At 40.7% G+C, this 24,223-nt stretch overlaps 1 protein-coding gene across 13 annotated transcripts in view; it reads right to left on the reverse strand.

Moving 5' to 3' along the window:
- Positions 1 to 23,645, reverse strand: part of TBC1D32 (TBC1 domain family member 32) — a 180,188-nt gene extending 156,543 nt beyond the window's left edge. For 3 of the 13 annotated variants that reach the window (XM_073337183.1, XM_073337180.1, XM_073337171.1), the window contains exons 1-5: positions 23,301 to 23,407; positions 17,414 to 17,568; positions 10,658 to 10,819; positions 2,861 to 3,038; positions 1,233 to 1,304 (exon numbers count right to left, since the gene is read on the reverse strand). In XM_073337183.1, coding sequence (XP_073193284.1) covers positions 1,233 to 1,304; positions 2,861 to 3,038; positions 10,658 to 10,819; positions 17,414 to 17,568 — 567 coding nt within the window. In that variant the 5' untranslated portion in view covers positions 23,301 to 23,407. Of the gene's footprint in view, positions 1 to 1,232; positions 1,305 to 2,860; positions 3,039 to 10,657; positions 10,820 to 17,413; positions 17,569 to 22,648; positions 22,760 to 22,782; positions 22,961 to 23,025; positions 23,051 to 23,300; positions 23,413 to 23,578 lie in introns of those variants that run through there. The other 10 variants (XR_012158036.1, XM_073337176.1, XM_073337184.1 and 7 more) reach the window with 10 other exon arrangements.
- Between the last annotated feature and the right edge of the window lie 578 nt (positions 23,646 to 24,223).

Consider the following 24,223-nt stretch of genomic DNA (forward strand, 5'->3'; position numbering starts at 1 on the left):
AAAGCATATATTTTTTTAAAATACATAATTAAATTAATCTAAGGATTATGTGGATTCCTATTACTATTTTGCTCTCCTATGGCAATTATATATTTTATCAAATACAAGATTTATACGAGATCATTACATTGCTTTACTTTATTAATCAAATGCCACAACCTGGAGTAATAGCATTGCAAAAAATAAACAACAACAAAAATGAAGCAATTTACTGCCAGACACCTTTCAGGGACATGCTGGCCGCTGCTTCCCGCAGCTCCCATTGGCCAGAAACAGCGAACTGCGGCCACTGGGAGCTGTGGGGGGCCACGCCTGCAGACGGTCAATGTAAACAAAATGTCTCGCAGCCCGCCAGCAGATTACCCTGATGGGCAGCATGCCAAAGGTTGCCGACCCCTGCGTGGGGGAAAGTATTGTTGACCTGACCCTATCCCACTTTGTGACAAGACCTATGCACTATATGCAGCATAGGCAAGAGCAGTAACGCAAGAGACCTACAGGCCTGCATCCTGTAAGACTTAGCTTAAGCTAAGAGCATATGCTGGGCCATGGTATTTTGACCCAGATAACAAACTAGGCCAACCTTTCACCCTCGCTCAAGTCCCTAGCTGTCTATCATGTACAACCCCCCCAAACCTGCAAAAGCCCCTAGACAAAACGCTGCCACAAGCATACCACAGATCTTGATAATAACAAAGTGCATCAGCACAATGCTAATTATAAAACTGTTTACCTTGGCTCCTTATAAGCTTTATTAACAATGCCTGAGTGATAAAAAAATTAAGGAAATGTATCATTTACTGAAATGTAAAAAATTGGTATTATAGGGGCAGGACAAAAGGAGACTGGTATTATAGGGGCAGGACAAAAGGAGACCGGGGTGGCACCTGTGTGTTACCATCTGTGTCTCCTTCTCCCTGCATGCTTGTATTCAAAATAAAAGGACCTCAGACTGTTTGAACCAAAAGAGATAGTGTGACTCGTTTTCCACAACACCAGAAATGGAATGATGGCTGCAACTGTAACTATCGTTATTATTATTTGTATTATTGTAACTATAAAGCTGAAGTCCATAGGATGAAATCATGGACCCACTGAAGTCATTTACAGTTTTGTCATTCATTTCAGTGGAGCCAGGATTTCACCCATGTTTATCTACAAGTGCCATATTCTCAAATATACCATAAGTTTTCATTTTTATGAGTGATATTTTAGATATTCTTTTGACTTACCTCCTTAGGCTGAGCAGGGTCAAGCCTTTCCACAAGTAGCTGTAATTGTTCTTGATTCATGAATGTATAACTCTGTAACACACAATGTAAAACGTTCACTTAGTAAATCCTATTAAAATGCACCATTAATGACTAAAATCATCAGACTTTATGGATATAAAATTTATTTTTGAACAATTAGGATGTTAGCATTTATCTTAATGAAACATTAAAGTTGAGATTTTAAATGGCCAAATTTCAGAAAATGCAAACTTGAAGTTCCAGTAACAAGATTCTGTCTTCTTCATTCTGCCTCTGTATTACAAAATTATTATAGAATGCTAGGTAATGTGGCATGCAGTTAATAATATAGCATAGTATTGCATGTTGGAAAAGAAATACATATATAGTATTTTACTGTTCTTCCAGTAAAAATGCAAAAAGTTAAACTGAATATTGTGTTTATGTAAACTTTACCTTGTTCTCACATTCTTTGCACATATTTTGCAGATTATATGTGTCCACGCACTTGTATGCTCACAGATATTGTAAATGCAAGGAACCATGTTTTCCATTACTCTAAGGCAACAGAACTGCGAAAGAATTTACCCTTAGCTTAGATTCTGCAGCCAGATTCTTCTGCATTCATTTTTTAAAAATGATTCAACTCTGCTACTACTCAACTGAAAAGATTCTTCAGATAACATCTTTAAAAAAATCACTTCAAGGTTCAGACCATATGTGAAGATATTCAGACAAAAGGGTAACTTTTTGATAAAAGGTATAATCAATTGAAAACTGGAGTTTACAGTGAAAGTGCCATCTCATCCTTAATTATAACATCACTAGACACCACTGTAATGGAGAACCATAAACATCAAATTAATCAAGATCATAAGTGTGGTTAGATGTTGATAGATATTTGGCTGTGTGTGTGTGTTCCCTTGCAGTGCTGCCCCAACCCTGCACAGACAGCTGGCATGGCAGACTTTGAGCGAACCACCCAATAACCACAAGATCCCTTAAGGGATGAAGGCCACCCAGCCATGTTTATTATCAATGAAGTACGGTACTAGTATCCCGCAGACTCTACCGGATCACTAATAGATGTATACCCATAACAATGGACCAGCTCAGTGAACAGTGGGACTTTCCGTTCCTCCCTAGGTTAGACGATGATACTCGCTCTGAGATATATATTCATACCCCAATACAAGCAAACTAATACTGCCCCTCTGACATAGTTAGTTACTGCCCCCTGACGTGGCTAGTTATCATCCATCACTTTGTACATGTTGGTTTGATTAAAACATTTAACTTCTGTACTGTCATCCTGACCATATCTTTTAAGAGGGGTCAGTGTGTTCCTGTTATCCTTGGGGAATGTTTCTGTACCATTCTCGATATTTTGATGTTCTGGTACTGGTACCACTTAATATCAGGATGTGTTTGAGTGAGTACTCTGTGACTAGCACGTCTTTAGAATATGTATTTCTGCAATATTAGCCCTGTTCTTGCCAGATTCTGTGAGCAGGTCCTGCCTCATACCAGGCCTCTGATACAAAGGCTCATGTCTCAGGCTCTCTTTCTACTACAAGTATAAGTTTCTTACTTATTTCACAATACAGGTCCAGATCGTAATATCATACCCGATTGAATGATGAGTCACTATCAGAGCAGTTGTCTGTATAGTAAGCACTATGTTGCTCTTTCTTGGTTTTCCTATGCATCTCCTTATTACGCATCTGATCTTCTTCAAATTTGTTAATCAGAGATTCCACCACCACCATCATGACATTCTTCAAGGAATGCATCATTTCTCTGTACCTTCGAAGTCAAGGTTATGTTAATACTAAACATAAAAATCACTAATTAAATTAAATGGAATAAGGCATGCCATTACATTTACATTTCACTCAATTTACTCAGTGAACTAAAAAGGTTTTAAAATAAATAAAAAACACTATACAGATCCCAAGTAATTGTGCATGCAAACTTAAAAACTACAGATATATACATTTTAAAAATAAACCAAAAAGCTTTTAAATTTTATGGCTCTCCTACAACTATTCAAATAACAATACTAAGATTTATAACAAACAACATAGGGACCTGCATTCCCAGTTTTGTCACTAATCTGTACTCTGCACGCAGATGTCCTTCAATAGGAATAATGTGCAAGCCAACAGCAGAATACGGCCCTAGCAAAATACAAGAAACCAAATCTGATCCTCATTACCGTTTCTTTCTCCGCAAGTTTAATTAAGGTTTTTTCTTCCACAAAAGTCCTCTGCAGAAGCAGCAGTACAGAATGCATGGACAGAGTAGCCCTCAGATTCAAGATCTTAATAACCAAGTTCATCTAAAATGTATAATGTTTAATAAACAGGAGATCCACATGGCTATAATGTAACTAGCCATGGTGTTGCGCAGAATGAACTTCGACCTCAAATATTCTCTTGCAAGTCTTCTTCCTTCATCAAGAATCAGTACCAGAAGATTTAGGCTTCTTAAATTCCTCAGTTTCATCTTCCAACCTTATTTGTTGTTAACCTCCTGTTCTGCTTCCTTTTACCTAAATTCCATAAACCTTCTTTAGAACCGTACCCTCTTCTGTATGTTTGGCATGACCCCACCATTACCGTTGTCTTGTTCTCAGCTGGTACAATCTGCAACTTACCAGGATTGTCTGTGACAAAAATCAAACTAGATGGGGGTTAAGAATACACTGTAACTTCTGGTTTCAGAGTAGGAGCCATGTTAGTCTGTATCCACAAAAAGAAAAGGAGGACTTGTGGCACCTTAGAGACTAACAAATTTATTTGAGCATAAGCTTTTGTGAGCTGCAGCTCACTTCAGGCCCCCCCGCCTCCCCATCGTCACTGGGCCAGTGGAGAAACAGTTGACTGCAGTTGCCACTGGGGGAAGTGGCCGGACAGTTGACTGCAGGGCCCCTGGAAGGGAGAAGCACAGATTGTGACGGCCAGAGGGCTGTATCGTGAAGAGGATGCTGCGGTCCTTGGAGTAATATGGGTCCAAGAGCAGATGTGATGGGGGCGAGGCACCCTCAAAAGGCATACCGACAGATGGAGCGAATCTCCAAGATGGCCAGCAGGTGATGACACCATGGAGAGTCATACCCATCACATTTGTCATTAATACAACGGCATTAAACACTTGTATCTTTGTTGTCACAGAAATCCTGCTGCCCCAAGACAGGCTTTGAAGATGCTGAAACACCACTGACATAAAACCAATCCAACATGTGACTTCAGTTTTATAACCACTTGCTGTCAACCAAATATTCAAATAGATAAAACTATTCACTCATTTGTTGTGATTACCATCATTTGCCTGCAGTGTTGGCAAGACATTTTATAGGCAGAGTGCATAACTTCAGTTTTATCATCATTGATCTTAAGTTCCATTGATTCTACAATTCTTCACAGCTTTTCCAGCATTAGATGTAGTTGCTCAGTAGTCTCTCCAAACAAGGCAACTGCATACTCAAGATCCTTTAAAAATGAATCTTTAAATTTCACACCACCTATTTTGGCCTCCTTCAGCTTTGTCATCAGAATGTCTATTAGAACATCAAATTATGCAGGAGAGAGAATGTATCTCTGGCCTATTCCTGATTCTACTGAAAACTAGTCTGTAATAGACAGCCCCCCAACCTGAAGCAAATACTCACCAGCAACCACATACCACACAACAGAACCACTAACCCAGGAACCCAGGGGGAGGCATGATGCAGCACCTTTTCCAATCTTCTGGAATGTGACTGGTTTCCCAAACTTTTAAGACAACTCTACGAAGCCAGTGAACTAAACCCGGACAGCCACTCTTAAGCAGTTCTTCTGAAATGTTACCCAGGTCAGGTACATTATCATTTGATAACTGTTCGACCACAGGTATCACTTCCTCCAATGTCACTGGCATATTTTCTACTGAGCTCATTTTTGGATTAAATTGTAGTTTACATCTTGATAGGTATCTCTTCATTAATTCTCAAAAATGCTCATACCAACGCTTAAATTGTGCATCTATATCCTGGCAATATTTTCCATTTTTGTCCTTAATTGGTGGAAGTCATGAGAATGGATGTCTTATTATGACATTCAAAATCTCAAATATGCATTTCTGGTCATGTCTCTCAGAGGCTTCCTCAATGTGCTGTGCCATACTATTCCACCATTGACTATGGTCATTTTGATGGACCCTCTTAACTACTTGATCAACACATTTCTTCTCCTCTATTGTCCATTTCCTCCTTTTCTTCATTAACTTGCCTCAACTTCTATTGCACCCATTCAACACTGCACTTCTCTTTTTTCCCCATAATTTGATGTTATCATCTGTAATCCTACGTTGCTTTTTCATACTCCTTAATTCTAGCTGTTCTCCAGTGATCTCTGTATCAGATTCCCAAAATAAAGTCCACTCTTCCTCTGCGGTAGACAACTAGTCATCCAAGATAGAATATTTATTGGAAATCGCCACCACATAATTGTTTGTGATAGCTTCAACATGAAGCTTATCAACACTGAAGCATTTTGATGCGGTAGGTACTAAAGCACAACATCATTTCTCCTATTAGGAGTCAATGATCAGATTCCAGAGCAAGATCAGTATTCCTAAATACCTGTACATCCCAGACGAGTTTAGTCACGGGGTTCCAAAGTAGAATGTGATCCAAGGTTGAACTGTTGACCGATGGATACTGAAATATATACTTATGAGAATTCCTGTCATGAAACCAGATAGTCATAAAAATAGTTCATGTGGGGGAGCAAATTTAAATAAAATGCACATCATTATCGAGTCTCTCTTCCAGTAAGCTGTGTGGCCCCAATACCAATTCAAATCCATTTCTGTAATGACCAAAATTAGTGTTTAATAAATCCCCTCCATTCAAGAAACAAAATAGAGATGGAGAAAAATAGTCAATTGCCAGATCTTTGTGAAGTCAATATGTACATACATGAAAACAAAACTTGATCTGTAAAAGAGAACTATGCAATAATGTTAAATTTTACATGTATAATAGTGGTTTTCATTCTGAAGGAGGTCAAGACACTTCACAGACTATATATGTTCAACACCTCTAAAATGCAGCCATATTTGAGATGCAGGGCAGCTGCCCAGTGCAAAATTTGCATGCTGCACAACACTGGGCAAGGAGCAACTTTGGTCAAGCATTTGTATGAAGAAAATAAACAGAGTCATTGAGATCTTTGGTGCCTCTACACAGCAGGCATAGCTTGTGTATTTAAAGTTTGCCCAAAGACCCACAGACAGTAAACTACACTACGTTTATATACACCTCAAAATGATAAAGAGCTTGACTACCCAGAGACTTAGTGAATGGCACATTCATACCATGGCTTGCTGTGCACCAAGTCACCATGTGAACCCTGCTACCATGCACTAAAAGTTCCATAGTGCACTTTGACAAGCCACCTGGCAAGTTAGTGCATGAGAAGCTAGTGCACTATAGATTTACATCCTGGCTTGCTGTGCACGAAGTCTTTATGCAGAAAAGCCCAAAAGAACTGAGTTAATGCTGCTGGGTTTTGAACCTAGGAATTCAGGGAGTTTGGGTATTTCAAACTTAATGCTTAAAGCATTAAACTACTCCCACTGGTATTATGCTAATGTAAGCTAGTATATCTTTTGAGGGAGAAACAACTAAAGAAACTCAGACTTCACATTAAAGAACAAAGCTGGCATTGCAACTGCTCAGGTAGGCCCTGGGCCCTGATCCTGCACAATTAAAGTCAATGGGAGCTTTGCCATTGACTTCAGTGAGCGTAGGATCAAGCCCTAAAGCCCAGATCCTGCAAGTCTTAGACACATGGGTAACTTTACACGTATGAAGTTCAAAAGCTTAGTTCAAAAGCATGTCCCACAAATAATTATATTTAGTGCCAAAAGGAAAGCCCACAGTGGTTGGTTAAGAACTGATTTATAGTCTCTAAATATAAATGATTGACTTATAAAAGATATTTTTGCTTAGAGTGACAAGATGTCCCGATTTTACATGGACAATCCCAATTTTGAGGGCTTTTTCTTATATAGGCACCTATTACTCCCCACCCCCCTTAATTTTTTACACTTGCTATCTGGTCACCCTAATTTTGCTTTGTGTTTCTAAAGTAATTTGTGAATAACAATTAGGCACTAATTAATGAATTTGCTCATGCAAGGATTTTATCCTGCAATAACACGTCTAACTTCTTCTTGTAGTATGACCTACCCATATATTACCAAAATTATTTCAGAAATATTATCATTAAATCTATAGCTCATAATCAAAAGGTCTAATTCCCAAGACAGACCCCCATCCACTTAAATAATTATATATCCAGCTAATAACAGGAAGATTATAGTTATCCACAACAGGGGCTACGATAGTCTTGAAATCATACCTACTGGACTGTAAAAAAAAAAAAAAAAAAAAGAGTACTTGTGGCACCTTAGAGACCAAAAAGTGAGCTGTAGCTCACGAAAGCTTATGCTCAAAAAAATCTCTTAGTCTCTAAGGTGCCACAAGTACTCCTGTTCTTTTTGCAAATACAGACTAACACAGCTGCTACTCTGAAACCTACTAGACTGTGAGACCCAAACAGAAGATTATCAGAGCACTGATTTTCTTGCAGTCATAATGTAACAAATTTTGGAACAGGTGACATGTACAAGACACTATTTAAGCATAGTTTAAAACTTCAATTGTTTTGTTTCCTTCTAGATGTGAAACATTTAAAATGAATTTCTATTAACACAAAAACAAACTTTGATTGTTTTCACTTCCTACTGAACTGAGAACTTAAAAGAAATGGTTTTGGTAACAAAATCACTTTCTATTCATAACACAACAAACAGAGATTAAGTTTATACTGTGCAACAAATGAGTATACACAAAAATCATTTTATCTGCCTTAGATAATATAAAGACACATTGTTTTGTTCACTAAAGGTAAATTGTGAAACAAATAGAAGGTGTTTTTCTGTTCATGTTGTATAAACACGACCTCAAAAACTGAAAATAGTAATTTCTGTTTTTCAACATTTCTCACTTTCCCTTCTTCGTTGGCTTTCAAGCATAGTGATATTGTAAATTGAGATTCAATATTCCCTCTCCCCTGAGTTTGGGCTGGAGAAGAGGGAGATTTCAGTGAAACATCACTATTCATAGAGCCTTGTGTAACAACATTGTTCTTGTTCCCCAAGACCTAGTCTAGGTCCTCCGGCAAAAAAAGGAAAGCAAGGATCTGATGTAACAAAAACAAGCAGAAAAAAGACGGGCTTATTTGTTGTTGAGTTTCTTTAAGTGTTGGAACAGCTTTATACATCATAAAGTAGTAATAAAGAATTTTTTAAACTTTTTTTATGATTTGCAGATCACTTTTTAGAGAGAGGCCAGCATATGGAATCGTGATGAGGCAAGGATTCAAGTCCTAACACAACCAGTAAATTTTGGAATCACAGTCGCTGTGACAAAGTGTTTCTCAATTTCAAGATTCAAGGCAAGTAGGTTGTTTGAAATATCAAGATTCATCAGTACTCAACTAGATTTTAACTTTGCACTGAATGCCCAAGCTACAGATAAATTGCCTTTTTTTTCCAGTTTGTTATTTCACCTGCTTTGAAACAGAAACTCCAAGGATGACTACACATGGATTAAAGTTGCATAGTTTCACCAGGACTTCTGGAAATACAATTCCATACACTAAAAGCCATTTTGTATCACTACTCACCAATGTTCTAATTCAGTAGTTCTCAAACTTTTTTTTCGATGGACCACTTGAAAATTGCTGAGGGTCTCAGCGGACCACTTAATGATCTTTCCAAATGTTGTTTGTACCGTTAGCTAACTATTGTAAAGTTCTTTGGATAAAAGCGCTTTATTAAAAAAACTTAATAATTAACTTTTTTTCTTCTACAAATAAAAGCACACAACTCATATTTTAATATCAGTAGTCTTAACTTTCTAATGCGATGGATTTGCCCTCTCCTGCACATCGCAACAGCCTCCAAGCTGGAACTGGGAAGGAGGGGATCTCCCGCACCATGGCAGCCCCCAAGCTGGAGCTTGGAAGGGTGGGGAGGGTCTCTCCCTCTCTCCCCCACCGCAGAAGCCCCCAAGCTGGGGTTGAGAAGGAGGGGAGGGTCTCCCCTGCTGCAGCAGCCACAGAGCTGATGCTGCGAAGGAGGGCCGTCTCTCCCTGGCAACCACAGCCCTGGAGCTGGGGAAAGTCACCTCTTTCTCTGGCCGCCACAACCCTGCAGGTCCCAAATTCCCCCCACCCCCTCTTCTCACCCTACTGCCCTCTCCCAGGTACGCCCTATTCCCCCCAAGGCCACCACCTCACTTTACATGTGCGTCTTCTCCAGGGTCCAGGCACCTAATTAGTGAAGCCACGCCTGAGCGGCTCCACTAATTAGGTGAGTGGCCCTTCATTCTTTTGTGTGCGGCCGCCCAGGTGCACAACTTAGAGGGAACTATCCGCGGACCACCTGAATGGAGGTTGCAGACCACAGTTTGAGAACCTCTGCTCTAATGAATCGTAACGACTGTATCTTACACAAATTTGAAATTTGCACCACAAAGGCTCATTAGAAAGGCCTCCAGTCCTAAAGGGTTCCTTCCAATGCCATTTTAAAGTCTATGGGAAGGGAGGGAAATCAAGAGAATCTGCAAAGAAGGGATGGCTAACCAGGTTGTACGAATTATCTGGCATATACATGGGCTTTCCATTTAGGTCATGCCTTCACTAAATAAACCACTAACTATCTCAGGAAACTGGCTACAACTCACACGTCCCCTAATATGATTATAAATATGGTTCTGATGTGTAACATAGACCAGAGAATTTGTACGCAGACAGGATTTAAAAGAAGCTCAACTAACCCACTTTAGTTGAATTACAGCTTTCAACATATGTATATCTAGATAATCATGTTCTATGCCCACTTAAATCTATAAGGAAATTAAAAAATTGTGCATGAACAAATTATTTCTCAGATACACACATTTATATTTGACAAACACCTCATTTCTCTCATAGGACTATTTGTAAATCAAGTCTAAAATTTAAAATACAGCTATTTGAGTTTAAGTGCCACCAAAATCCTAAATAACCCCCTACCCTACAAAGTCAGAAATCTTAAATAGTTCAGTGGATTGTCTTCAAACTTTCCTAGATAGAAATATACTTTCATTTCCAAGATAAGATAATCATGGGGAATTTCAACCCAAAAGGCAATCTGTTAGGAAAGTTATAAATGACAAAAAAGAAATAGATTTTAGAACCAAAGTACCTTCATCCATAAATATTCCAATTAAGATATGAAAGGAAAAAAGAATAAGTTGGGCCAGACAATCCTGCCAACTGCATATTTTTAAAAATGGAATTTTATATGTATCCTGTGCACATACTCACTCTTTTGATTCACGAGTCTTCTTAGTAACATGTTGGACAAGAGTGTCATAACCAGATCCTTCACCCTGATTTTGAGCAGAGGTACATTTTTCTGTTTCTTCTTCAATCACAGAGCCCAGGGTGCTACATATGTATTGTCTAAGGTATTTCACAAACTCATAGCTGCAACAAATATCCAGAAATTAAAATGCAAAGTATTTCATGATATTCATCTTCCAAACATTTTCAACATTACATATGCAACATTTTTCCAGCAGACATATCTCTTTAAATATCAGTACTTTTAAGAATTAAAGAGGAGTTTTTCAGCTGCGTGAAAAGTTCAGCACCAAACCGGGGGTGCTGGAACAATTTGTATAGGTGGGGTGCTGAGGGCCATTGAACCAAACTGTAAACCTTGTATATGATGGAAACCATTTCAAATTAGGGAGTGCTGCCACACCCCTAATTCCAGAACCTATGCACCAAACAATTTTGCTTTCCTTGAATGTCTTCAGTATCGGTATATCATATGAAAGGGATATCTCAGTAAGTCATAATTCCCTTTTGTGCCTCTGAAAATCTTCCCCTAAATGCAAAGATCTATATTGATCAAAGCTGCACAGTCAAAAATCATAGTGTTAGTAAATGGAAAAGTTAAGGCTCTAAGAAGAACATTAACTTGAATGCACTGATAAAAAAGTACCTTGAAGCATACACATTTATGACAATTAGTAACAACTGATCCAAGCTATACATGTAACTAGGAAAACTGGAAGAGAAAATGACCAAATGAAGGGAACAGTGTTTTATGGCTGGGAGGAGAGAGGAAAACTGCTGCAACAGGGAACAAGGGACCAGCATGACAACGCTGACTCATCCTCTGCAAACTGGATGGGCAAAAGGGTTTAAAAGGGGCAGCCCTCTGTGCGAAGCCCCCTTTTACACGGAACAGGCGGAGGCAGCACCTACCCTCCCTCCCCTTTAGGTGTTGAAATACCAGGTTTGGTCAAGACCTCCTGTGGGCAGTGCGCTAGCCACCGCTTTTTATGGCAGGCTTGAAAGGAATTTTTCCCTTACCACCAGATTGGCATAGGTGGATTTGGGGTTTTTTCGCCTTCCCTGCATTGGGTTCAGGAAGTGCTTTTTTCATGCATGGCATGAAGGGCAGTAGGCTGTATGTCACAACTCATTATTTAAGTGTGGGGCGGATATCCAGTGCAGGTACTCCACAGGCAAGGTATACAGTGACCAGATAAATGGCTTAGAAAAGGATTTAAAAAGAAAAGGGGGGGGGACTCCTAAGACTGACATGGCAGGAGCCAACCCCCTTTTCTTATAGCCCACCTTAAGCCTCCTACAAGAGGGAGTAGATGCTAAAATCCCAGCAATGGATTGACTGGGTGGATCTGAATGGAAAAAGAGGGGGAGCTGGCAGAAGCACACCAGGTAATTATGGAATGAACATGGGGTTACCTGGACTGTACAGTTTTTTATCCGCCAGGTAGTCCCACACATCTAATAATAAAGTTGCAGCCTAATTAAATCCACATCAAATGTCTCCTGTCCGTCTTTCGGTATAGCTGGACAACAGCACATATAGGCTATGCAGTTGAATTAAAACTTGTTCAAAGCTTAACTTTTGAGTTTCCTGACTTTTTTATTTTAGCTTTGCAATCTTCACATCACATTAATGCAGTCTCTTGCATTTAAATTACTGGAGTTAGTCAAGGAAAAAATCTTCCAGCAGAACTAGTGAGTTCTTGAACCAACCAGTACACAATTCACTAGTTGCATGATCATGCCCCTCCAAGCAAGAAACATCCCCATTCAGGACAAAAGTTGCTTATGTCATTAAAGCAAATGGGACATAAGCATGTGCTTAAGTGCTTTACTGAATCAGGGCATGTCTATATTTACCTGGAACCTTAAGGAAATTTTCTGTGTTGTAGTTTCATTAAGCAATTTTCAAATAGTCATAACTTTGTTAAATTAGAATCACTGGCTTTTCAAACAAACAAAAGGTAACAGTCCACACTGAGGACTAGTCTGTAGCTTCACACTTATTTGAAGCAGCTATTTTTTTAAAAAGTTGTCCAGACTACATGAGCCATATAATCTTGATAATCTGTTTATTTTGCATTAGGGGCAAGACATACAGCAAGTTACCACAACAGTGACTGTGCAACAGTTGTTTATGGGATTACACTACATTTTCATTGTATCAAATGTGAATACAAGGTGAGAGTATGTGAGCAGGTACTTTGTGTGAATTGAGAAGGATCAATATATGGAGTGGACGTGCTTACATATGGTGTACTGGCTTTTAATATGAACTATCCAATCCTGGAAAGTGCACATGAAAACAAAAGCAACTGTTGCAGTTGCAGGAGTAGTTTCTTTTTTCTTGAACATTTTAAAAACGAGTAAGAGAGTCAAGTCATTTTTGTTATCAACTATTTCATATGATGTTCTTTTCATCAGATTAAACTTCTGGCTACCTTTGAAGTCACTTTAAGTGTAATGGCTCTAAATTATTTCCTGTTCCATTTATTCCCTTTCATATTTGATTGTCACTGCTTGTAGAGGTAACATAAATGCAGCCCAAGGAAAAATGTAACTTTAGCTTCTCTGTTCATTTTCTGTCTCCCCTTTCACTTGTTTATAAGGTTAGCTCAGCCATTACTATTACTATAAAAAATAGCACTATGGCAGTCTGCCGAATGAAAGCTTTTGTAAATCTTTTTTTCTCACTTTTTTTTATGGCTGGGGTGTTTGCAGAAAATGTATTTTTGAAGTAAGTGCTTCATTCTCACAAATAATAATAATAATTTAGAGATCACAGCACAGTGTATTTGCTGCAAAGACGGTAGTCCTAAAGACAGACTAAATGTATTTGTACAGTTGACACTACAGTGTTGCTCCTTGCAGCATTCTTTCATCTTTTTCACTAGCTCGTAACAAAATAATGGAAAAGACAAATTTCTGCACAGGCCTGCAAGTTCTATTCAAGCTATATTGTTGGCGTTCCCCAAGTCTGAAGAAAACAAGGTAAATATGATTATTTAAAAAAAAAAAAAAATCTAAGGTTCTAGATTATTGATGTGAATCAGCTTTGACTGAACTTTGGAAAGAGAAATGTCATCCATTCTGTCCTTCTGCAGCAGACTCAAATTAAGGGCTCCATGTTTCCTGCTGTTCAACATCAAGGAAGAAGAAAAGGGTAAAGGAACACCTCAAAACTTAACGGCACTGGGGGAGCAGAGTCTCCCTGGCATATTGCCACCCCTTTGCGAACCAATGAAAGCCCATCTAGACCACCAGGGATCTATGGTTCAGCTGAAAGAAGAATGTCACAGGGGTACAAATCCAGTGCAGTGACTGTGATCCATGCTCCCATCAAGCATTACGAAATTCATTGCAACAGTTAATTCTGGTCAGATTAGAATTAAGTATCTTTGACTCCAAACTGTATTACAGCACAGGCATAAGAGATGGGGGACAGTCAATAGTAGTGTGGCTCACACAGAAACTTGCTAAGAAGAGGGAAAAGCTGAGGACCCCCAAGAAGCTAACCTTCATCTTTGGCTGCTCCAGATTGAGACTGCTTTCCCCATAGCATTTCTAGGATCATTTCCTTTCCTCGCTTCCAATCCCTCCACTCAATTTCTTTGAGCACAATGAGTTCCAGAAGATGAATTTTGTAGAATTTTCTGTGTACTTTTGCACCATTTGTGGAGGGGAGTATGTTGCCAGAAGCTACAAATGCTTCTTCAGAAACATCAGAAAACTTAATTTCACATTTTATAATGTGAAAGTCACCTTATTCTAATGAAAATGTGTTATTGTCCAGAAATTAAAATGCAATTTTAATACTGATATCTGTGCGACCACTTTTCTTTTCGTGTTCAGTATCTGCTGATCTAGAGCAGCAGTTCTCAATTGAGGGTCTGGGGCCCCTTCAGGGGCTGTGAACAGGTTTCAGGGAGTCCATCAAGCAGGGTCAGCATTAGACTCAGTGGGGCCCAGGGCAGAAAGCTGAAGCCGGAGCCCCATCGCAGCAGGGCTGAAGCCCAACCACAAGCGCAAGCAACTTAGCTTCATGGGGCCTCCTGCAACATGGGGCCTCTTGCAGCCCGTGGCCACAGACAATTTCCCTGCTTCATACCCCCTAATGCTGGCCCTGGATTTTATATACAGAACAACAGTTATGGCACAGGTAGGCTGTGGAATTTTTATAGCATATTGGGGGGGGGCCTCAGATAGAAAAAGCGTGAGAACACCTGATCTAGAGCTCAAATTCTGAGTGGCTGCAGCGATATTAGCATTAAAATGGCATTAACAATTGCATAATACAAGTTACAAGTGTAAAATAAATTTTAAAAATAAAACCATTTAAGACTTAAATAGCCTTGGAAAGCCAGTTAATTGACCAGTTAAATAATGTCAGATAACTGCCTATTATTTGATCATGGTCAAATATTCCAGCAAGAATTCCTCAATGTAGGCAATGGCCTACCCTTTTTTATTGCATCCTGGTGCTAGTCTTTCATTTTTTAGAACTTCATTTCATTGTTTTTCACATTTTTCTGAGTTAAAATAACTCAGTTAAGTAATTTGTTTTTTGTAATTAGGCATAAACATCTAAGACTAAGCCTGTTGGAGGCCATAATGTGACAGATTTCTGTTACCAATCTGCCTAGGGCGTCAGGTGACCAGGCTGAGGCCGCAGGATCTTTAGGGAGGAGATGATGGAGCACACCACGTAACTGAGTTTTAAAGCTTTATTGATAAAATAATAAAATAACAGCAGAGAGTGCTGGGGGAGGGAGAGGGTTCCCCACATCACTCAGAGGGAAGGAAGAAAGCGTTAGTGCCCCAAGCCCTAACCCACTTTCATACTCACACACGCACTACCCGAGGCTGGCCAGGCCTGGATGTAATGTAAGAAGAAGAGAAGGGGTGTGGACGGGAGTTCTGTCCTGTGCGCACAGGTCGTCCAGGGTCCTCTGTTGATCTCTGATTTCCCTCAGCTCTCAGAAGGGAGTTTAAGTCCTAGGTTCTTTTGGGGGCATTTTGTTCAGCGACCTCTGTCCCCCGTGCTCTTTGTACCAGTTCAACCCGACTCACTGTGGCCTCCTCGGCTTTCCCAAAACACCCCCTTCCCCCCATTGGCCTTTGCCGTCTCATTCTTTTTTCACTGTAATCTCTGCAGCCCTGCTCCACCTAGTTCTCCTCTTCTCATGACGGGGGGGGGGGGGAGGTTGGGTAAAATGTGAATGCAGCTGCCGACTTCTTGTCAAGCCTATGACCTTGGACCGGGGCCAGCGTCTTATCTTCGGACTGAGCTAGCTGAAGTATTGAGTTAACCCGTTCTCTGCTCTCTTCCTCCCTCCCCCTCTGGCCTCTCGCAGCCTGCAAAGGAATCTTCCACTTCACACTCACAACTTTGACTCGCCCCAAAATGCTTTGTGATGCTTGCAACAGCATTAGCAACATGCACTGCTGATCTGCCTTCCCAGGAATCCCCGGGGGGGAGGGGGGGCCTGGGAGTGTGACAATAAAAAGTCTTGCTTTTTGTTTATTTTTTACTGTTCTAATTAATCAGTGCTTTAAAATATTTTTGACGAACATTTGACTGGTCCACTGACCATTTATTTTTGGACTGCTCAAATGCACAACCCTAAATCTAAAATCATTAACATATGAAGGCATTAAAATTCTAAATGTAGTTTTAAAAATAACAAAGTAATTTCTATTTTTTACTTTACTTACTTGCTATCACCCAAGTTCAGAGATGTCAGGTAGCTCGCTACTACTACGGACAACACATCACTGACAGCTAGTTAAAGTATAAGAAGTGCAGATAATGCACTACCTAGTATTATTTAAAGATATTTTTGAGGTCACCAGCTTTTGCAGAAGAAATGAAGGTCACAGACCCCAGGTTTTAACACTTAAACAGCCTTCAGTTCATCTAAGTTAGATGGCTTCTCTCAGATCTCACAACTGTGTCCTAAAAACTGCCATGTAGCAAAATATATTCTATTGGCTAGAAGCCTGTGCATAAAACCATTACAATATTGTGTTTGTGTAATGGAGGTGAAGTGCAAAGATGAGTGTGACCTCAAGAGAATTTGAGCACAGTACGTATGTAAATATGTGAGTGTGCATTAGCACAAGTTGGACATCCAAAAGTCATTAGAGATAATAGAGAAGATTTTCAGTTTTATTCAAAATGTAATAGGATTTCTGTTAGAAACTAGAATTTATCTTATCAAATGTATAAAAAGATAGTTGGCTAAGGACTAATTGTGAAAGTTGCCTGTAAACGATCATATTTTAGCCATCTTGCTTGTATTTCACCTACATGAGGAACAATAATAAGGACTCCAACAGCAATTACAAATATTGTCTGGAATCCTTCAATTAGGATTTTTTTCTAGCTCGTTTGTCTCTGAATGTAGCACGTTTATCAGAGTTAATTAAATAAATTTAGAGACAATGGATTTTCCCTGAAGAGTCATTTACTCTATTAATAATGTTTCAACCAAAGAAGAAAGAAAATACCAACAGAATTAAAAAAAATAAGAACTAGGAAAAATATAGTTTATTCAATCTCTGAAGTAACATTCTGCTGGAGCTCATCACTAATAGGGAAGTTTAAAGTATTTCTTAATATATATGTCAATATAGGTAGTAAACATTTTCCCTTCACAGAACAGTTGACAGCACTTAGATAACTCCATAAAATTAAAATAACAAAAATATTTTTACTTGTGAAAATTTTCATCCGTTTCTTCCAAATGTAAAAGAATCTCTTCTGCACATTCCACTGATGGTGCTCCTATGATTTTTTCCTTCACACTCTGCAGTAATTGTCTGAGCATAGACTGTAACAGAGCTTCATCTTCACAAGAGAAATGAGACATCTGTGTGAAACATATGAAAGTACTGTAACTGTACATTTCGCAGGTCTGTTTTCTCAATATCCTAAAATAAGAGTATTACTGTCTCATACAAATATCACTTTTCTTCCACTGGTCACCAATAATATGAAGTTATACCCTCACTTTGGCAAAAATTGTAATACACATATAAATGCATTCATACACAGAAAGGATTTAATAAGTTTATTTCTATTTATGAGTGCCCTACTTCAAAATGGCAAAGAGATTTCTTATCTACTTAATTTAAATTGAAATAGGACACTCTTAATCTGAAATAAAGATGCCCACACACAGCCTTACACTGAAATAACTAAAGGTGAGAGAACTACAACTGATTTATTTTCTTTCCAGTTTGTACACAGACAAGCCCTTGAACACTTACTATTCTGAGGACTAAGCCTGTTAGATAGCAGCAGATATAAAAATATAGGGGCCTCCTCACCAATAAGATCTAGAGATAGTACCTGGATGAGAAACCCAGAAGCCATCTCCCAAACCCTCATATACACAAGCATGGCTGAAAAATGAAAGGGTGTTGAGTCTTATTAGGAAGATGCCCTGGGACTGGGACCCCTCTTATAAGCACCTTCTTTCATACCAAGCTCTGACTAATAGGTGCTTGATAAATTTACAGCATGAACCAGTTTGCATCTTAAAAGGGAGAAATGACTTTCTTTTCTCAGTCTACCACAGAGCCTTCTATAATCTGAAGGATCTCTCCTATTCAACATCCTCCCACAACCTCTGATTTTTGGATTCTCCTCCCCAAGGGCCTGAATTGGCTGGTGCTCATAGTTTTCCCAACATCAAGAGCAAAGTAAAATTGACATAAGTTTTTTACTGTCCACATGGCTGTCAATATCTCAGTGGCCTGACCAGAGACTTGTCAATTTCACTCTACAGAGGCCTAAGAAAACTATGAGCAGCAAAAGTAAGGCATTAGATCTGTCTGTATGCCAAGTCAGCAAGACATCCTTGCATCAGCTCATGCTGTGAGGGTTTACTCTTCCATTTAAAAAAAAAAGAAAAAAAAAGAAAAAAAAGGCTTTATTTCTGCCTCAAGTAATGGCTTAAGCATCTCGTTCTCCAAGGAAAGTTTCCTACTCCCCAGTGCTGATTGGATTTGTCATTATCTGTATCAAGGAAGGATGATTTTGAGACTATTAGTTTTTTCAAATCTCAAAAGCACCAATCTTAAAACCTGTAACCACCTATATATAAATCAGATATGCAAAGTTAATACAATCTGTACAATGAATAACTGCCACTAACAACCACTATTAACAAATCCAAAAAACAACCACCCAGAACAATTTAAGGACCCACTTTCCGCAAAAGATTTCTAATATTTAAAACCTGAACAATATTTCAACAACAATCAATAACATTCACAATTTGAGGCATTTATTTAATGATAGTAGAGATTTTTATATTCCAAAAGTGAAATCAAATTGTGGCAAAACATCATTGATTAGTGTCATATTTAATACAATCCAGGACGTGCAACTCTACTAAAATATTATTTTCAGGAATTATTTTAATTGGTTTAACATTTTCCTTTGCCAAAATAGTAAACTTGTATAGCAACAACAAAAGGAGTACTTGTGGCACCTTAGAGACTAACCAATTTATTTGAGCATAAGCTTTCGTGAGCTACAGCTCACTTCATCGGATGCATACTGTGGAAAGTGTAGAAGATTTTTATATACACACAAAGCATGAAAAAATACCTCCTCCCACCCCACTCTCTTGCTGCTAATAGCTTATCTAAAGTGATCACTCTCCTTATGGTGTTATCAGGAAGATCTGCATTTAGCCGTATGTAGTGGAAATCTATCAACTGCATGAAAAAACTCGTACAGATACAGACAGACGTCATCTTCCTTTCCAAATGCAAACAGATGGACATCGTACCAAAAAGACTGAAGGTAAAAAATCCCTTACAATCTACATACCACACAGACTATGCTGACAGCTTGTGCCACACGCTCTCAAAGAAACTGCGGAATAACCTGATCAACATCCTCTACAGCAAACAGGGAAAGATTAAGAATGAGCTCTTAAAAATGGATACTCTCATAAAAAACCAACCTTCCACACAAACTTCCTTGTGGCTGGACTTTACTAAAACTAGACAAGCCATTTACAACACACACTTTGCTTCTCTACAAAAGAAAAAGGACACTAAACTTTCTAAACTACTACATGCCACAAGGGGCCACAGCAATGGTTCCCTCAACCCACCCAGCAATATAGTTAACCTATCCAACTATACTCTCAGCCCAGCAGAAGCAGCTGTCCTATCTCGGGGTCTCTCCTTCTGCCTCTCCACCCCCACAAACATGATACAGTTCTGTGGTGACCTAGAATCCTATTTTCGACGTGTCCAACCCAAGGAATATTTCCAACATACCTCTGAACAACATACTAATCCACAGAGACCTCCCTACCAATACTACAAAAAGGAGACTGGACTTCTACATAGAGTGCTTCCGCCAACGTGCACGGGCTGAAATTGTGGAAAAGCAGCATCACTTGCCCCATAACCTCAGCCGTGCGGAACACAATGCCATCCACAGCCTCAAAAACAATTCTGACATGATAATCAAAAAGGCTGACAAAGGAGGTGCTGCTGTCATCATGAATAGGTTGCAATATGAACAAGACGCTGCTCGGCAGCTCTCCAACACCACTTTCTACAAGCCATTACCCTCTGATCCCACTGAGAGTTACCAAAAGCAACTACAGCATTTGCTCAAGAAACTCCCTGAAAAAGCACAAGATCAAATCCGCACAGACACACCCCTGGAACCCCGACCGGGGATATTCTTTCTACTACCCAAGATCCATAAACCTGGAAATCCTGGGAGCCCCATCATCTCAGGCATTGGCACCCTGACAGCAGGATTGTCTGGCTATGTAGACTCCCTCCTCAGGCCCTACGCTACCAGCACTCCCAGCTACCTTCGAGACACCACTGACTTCCTGAGGAAACTTCAATCCATCGGTGATCTTCCTGAAAACACCATCCTGGCCACTATGGACGTAGAAGCCCTCTACACCAACATTCCACACAAAGATGGACTACAAGCCGTCAAGAACACTATCCCCGACAATGTCACAGCTAACCTGGTGGCCGACCTTGATTATCATACACATTGTAAGGAGAGTGGTCACTTTAGATAGGCTATTACCAGCAGGAGAGTGGGTTTGTGTGTGTGGGGGGGGGGGGTGAGAAAACCTGGATTTGTGCTGGAAATGGCCCAACTTGATTATCAAACACATTGTAAAGGAGAGTGATCACTTTAGATAAGCTATTACCAGCAGGAGAGTGGGGTGGGAGGAGGTATTTTTTCATGCTTTGTGTGTATATAAAAAGATCTTCTACACTTTCCACAGTATGCATCCGATGAAGTGAGCTGTAGCTCACAAAAGCTTATGCTCAGATAAATTGGTTAGTCTCTAAGGTGCCACAAGTACTCCTTTTCTTTTTGCGAATACAGACTAACACGGCTGTTACTCTGAAACCTTGTATAGCAACATTTCATTTTGTCCAAACACAACTCAAAATTAGCTCAGGTTTCTTGCCACCAAAAAAAGCATGTCAGAAATAACTTTAAAAAATAGACAGGCTGTATTCCCTATCATATTTTTACAACTCCATGGTGTCCATTCCCTATTTTTAAAAACCTCAGTCTTCCTAAAAATTTAATCAAACTCTATGCATTCCAAGAAGTCTCTCTGTTATCAGTTTGTGAATTTGATATCTCCACATGTAATCTTGAACCCCTTAGTAAGAGTCATTTAACATTTTAGTGGTTTTATAGCTATATATACACACACACATACACAAGCACACACACCACTTAGTGTTTTTAAATTGTGTAAAAATCTAGAGTATTGGTTAACAGGCACATCTAAAAATTAAAATAAAGGAAGGAAGAGACCATTGCAAAGTATTTATAAAGACATCATGAATACTGTCTCTAGTTTGCTCTGAATAACGTCATTTGGTTTAAAACACCATCAGCTGAAAGGGGCAACATAAAGGATTTTTTTTTTAAATTGACACTTTGTTGGGTTTTTTTTTTTTTGATTCCCTGAAAGATTTAGTTTCAGAATAGCAGCCGTGTTAGTCTGTATTCGCAAAAAGAAAAGGAGTACTTGTGGCACCTTAGAGACTAACCAATTTATTTGACCATAAGCTTTCGTGAGCTACAGCTCACTTCATCATTCAGTGGATTCCACTGAATGCATCCGATGAAGTGAGCTGTAGCTCACAAAAGCTTATGCTCAAATAAATTGGTTAGTCTCTAAGGTGCCACAAGTACTCCTTTTCTTTTTGTGAAAGATTTAGATCTACCTTTTAACTGAAGACACATCTGAAATGTCAAGTCTAGTTTTCCCTGGTTTTGATATAGGACCTCTCAGTTGTGACGTCTATGACCTGTCCTGTAAAATGATCCATGTAGTCAGATCCCTATTCACAGCTCCATAAGAATAAGGGTCCATCCGTGAGAAAAAGCTTGTAGGACTAAAGTTTAACATTCTAAATGAAGGTGCAGGGGTAATAATTTTACCAAAGGCCACCTTAATCCAAAATGTTAATTTATTATTGAAGCTAAATTAATTTTAACAGCATTTTAAAATAGTCTGACTAAAAATTCCTACTCCATTCAATTGGTCACCATTTACTCTCGACTCTTATGATATAATCATTTTGCTAGGACTCCAGACTACAAAGGACCTGAATTTCGAATGGAAACAAGTGGAGGTAATGGGTGGGGAGGGAGTTTTTTGAGGGGTAAGGCAACTGTTCAGGTCTTTCTTATATATTATAAAGAAGCATAAATGGGCACAGACCCATTATTCATTTTGGCAAGGTACCTTTGAAAATTTTGAGAGAACAGCCTGATTTTTAATGTACACTGGTTGCAAACAACAGTACTCTGTGCACTTGACAACATAAATGATGCCAATGACCTTCATCCACATCAATTGCTGAAATCAGAATACGGGCCGCTGTCAGCCCCCCTCCCCCTAAAGAAAGCGATGGTCAAACCTCCAGATTTGAAGCAACTCAGCCGCTTTAAAAAACACTGCCGCAACTGAACTGCTGGCTGCCCCTGACGCGGACGCTTCTACCCCGTTAATGCGAAATGCGCTAGACACCCGGAGACCCAGGGACGAGTTTACCCTGTCGGCTCGCGGCCGCCTCACCCCTGCCAAGGGCGGAGGAAACACCTTTGCTTCGTGGGGCTGGGAACGCGGCTTCCCCGGCCTGGCTAAGGCTCCGCAGCGTCCCGGAGCCGCCGCCTCGACCGGGGCCGGCCGGACAGTAGGTGACAGGGGGCGGCCGGGGCCTTAACGCAGCGCGTTTGTTTCAGCGTTACCGCGGGGCGGGGCGGGGCGGGCCGGGAGGGGGGGGGGGGGACTGACAATCACCGCGCGACGCACGGACCGTCCCCCCGTCGGTTGGATCGCCCGGTTGGTTGGCACAGGAGCTGGCCAGGCGGGGCGTGGCCGCCGGTCTCCGCTCCCAGACACCGCCCAGACTCAGGGAGCGAGTCACGGAGCCAGGCCCCGCAGAGGGGCACGTGCCAGGCCGGGAGGCGGGGTGGGAGCCAGGCGCCGGGAGGTCTCCGGTGCAAAGGAACCGACAGGGGGCCGGTGGTTGCCCCGCGGCGCCGCGCTCCCCGGGGGGCGGGAATCACCTTGCGACCGCGGCGGGGGCTCCAGCGTCGCTTCTCCCCGGCCGCTCGCAGCGGCCGCTCGCGGAAGCTCCGGCCCCTAGCAACTGGCCACGCGCCTGCTGCACCGTCTCGCGGCCCCTTAGCAACATCGCGAGAGGCCTGGCGGGAAGAGCCGGAGCTGGCCCGCGTGCAGCCGGAGCTTGGGGAGGTTATTGTGGTTGAGGGGAAGTCGCTGCTGAGTGACACATACCCCCCCCCTCCTCCCTCTCCCCCTCCCTCCTGACACATCGCCTGGTTACCTTCTCCAAACGTGAGGAAGAGCTCTGTGAAGCTGGAAAGCGTGTCCCTTCCAGCAAAAGTTGGTGCAATACAGCATGTCATCTCTGTCCCACGTTGTCTGGTTCATATCCTGGGGCCAACAGGGCCACAACATCGCTGCACGCATCGGCTTTCAGCCACGCTCTCTCATGCTGCCGGCTTTCTCAGGGACTCTCCTGATAGCTGTTCTAGAGCAAAAAGAAAAGGAGTACTAGTGGCACCTCAGAGACTAACCAATTTATTTGAGCATAAGCAGTTGTTGCCAGTGCCGAGAGGCTAAACAACACCTGAAGTTGGTTCTCTCCCCGGTGTGCTACACCCAATAATCACAACGGGGTGGAGAAGCAGAAAAGTTTATTTGCAGCTGCAAAAAGGTACAGGGAGAATAAAATCTCAAATCCTGCAGACAGAGCAGGAAGTTACACAGGCTTTTATACATCCTTTTCCCCAGCATACTTATCCAATAGCAAGCTGCTCCAAGTATCCATATAGCCAGCCAATCCAGTTCCCAGCTAGTTCCCTGGTTCTCTGTATCATTTGTTAAACCATACATAAAGCTGCTTTATTCAGCATTGTTCTTCCATATCTGCCCTGTTTGGCCTTGCTTAGTTTCAGGCAGTCTGACT

The sequence above is a fragment of the Lepidochelys kempii genome, chromosome 3 (assembly GCF_965140265.1).
Source record: "Lepidochelys kempii isolate rLepKem1 chromosome 3, rLepKem1.hap2, whole genome shotgun sequence".
Classification (NCBI taxonomy): domain Eukaryota; kingdom Metazoa; phylum Chordata; order Testudines; family Cheloniidae; genus Lepidochelys; species Lepidochelys kempii.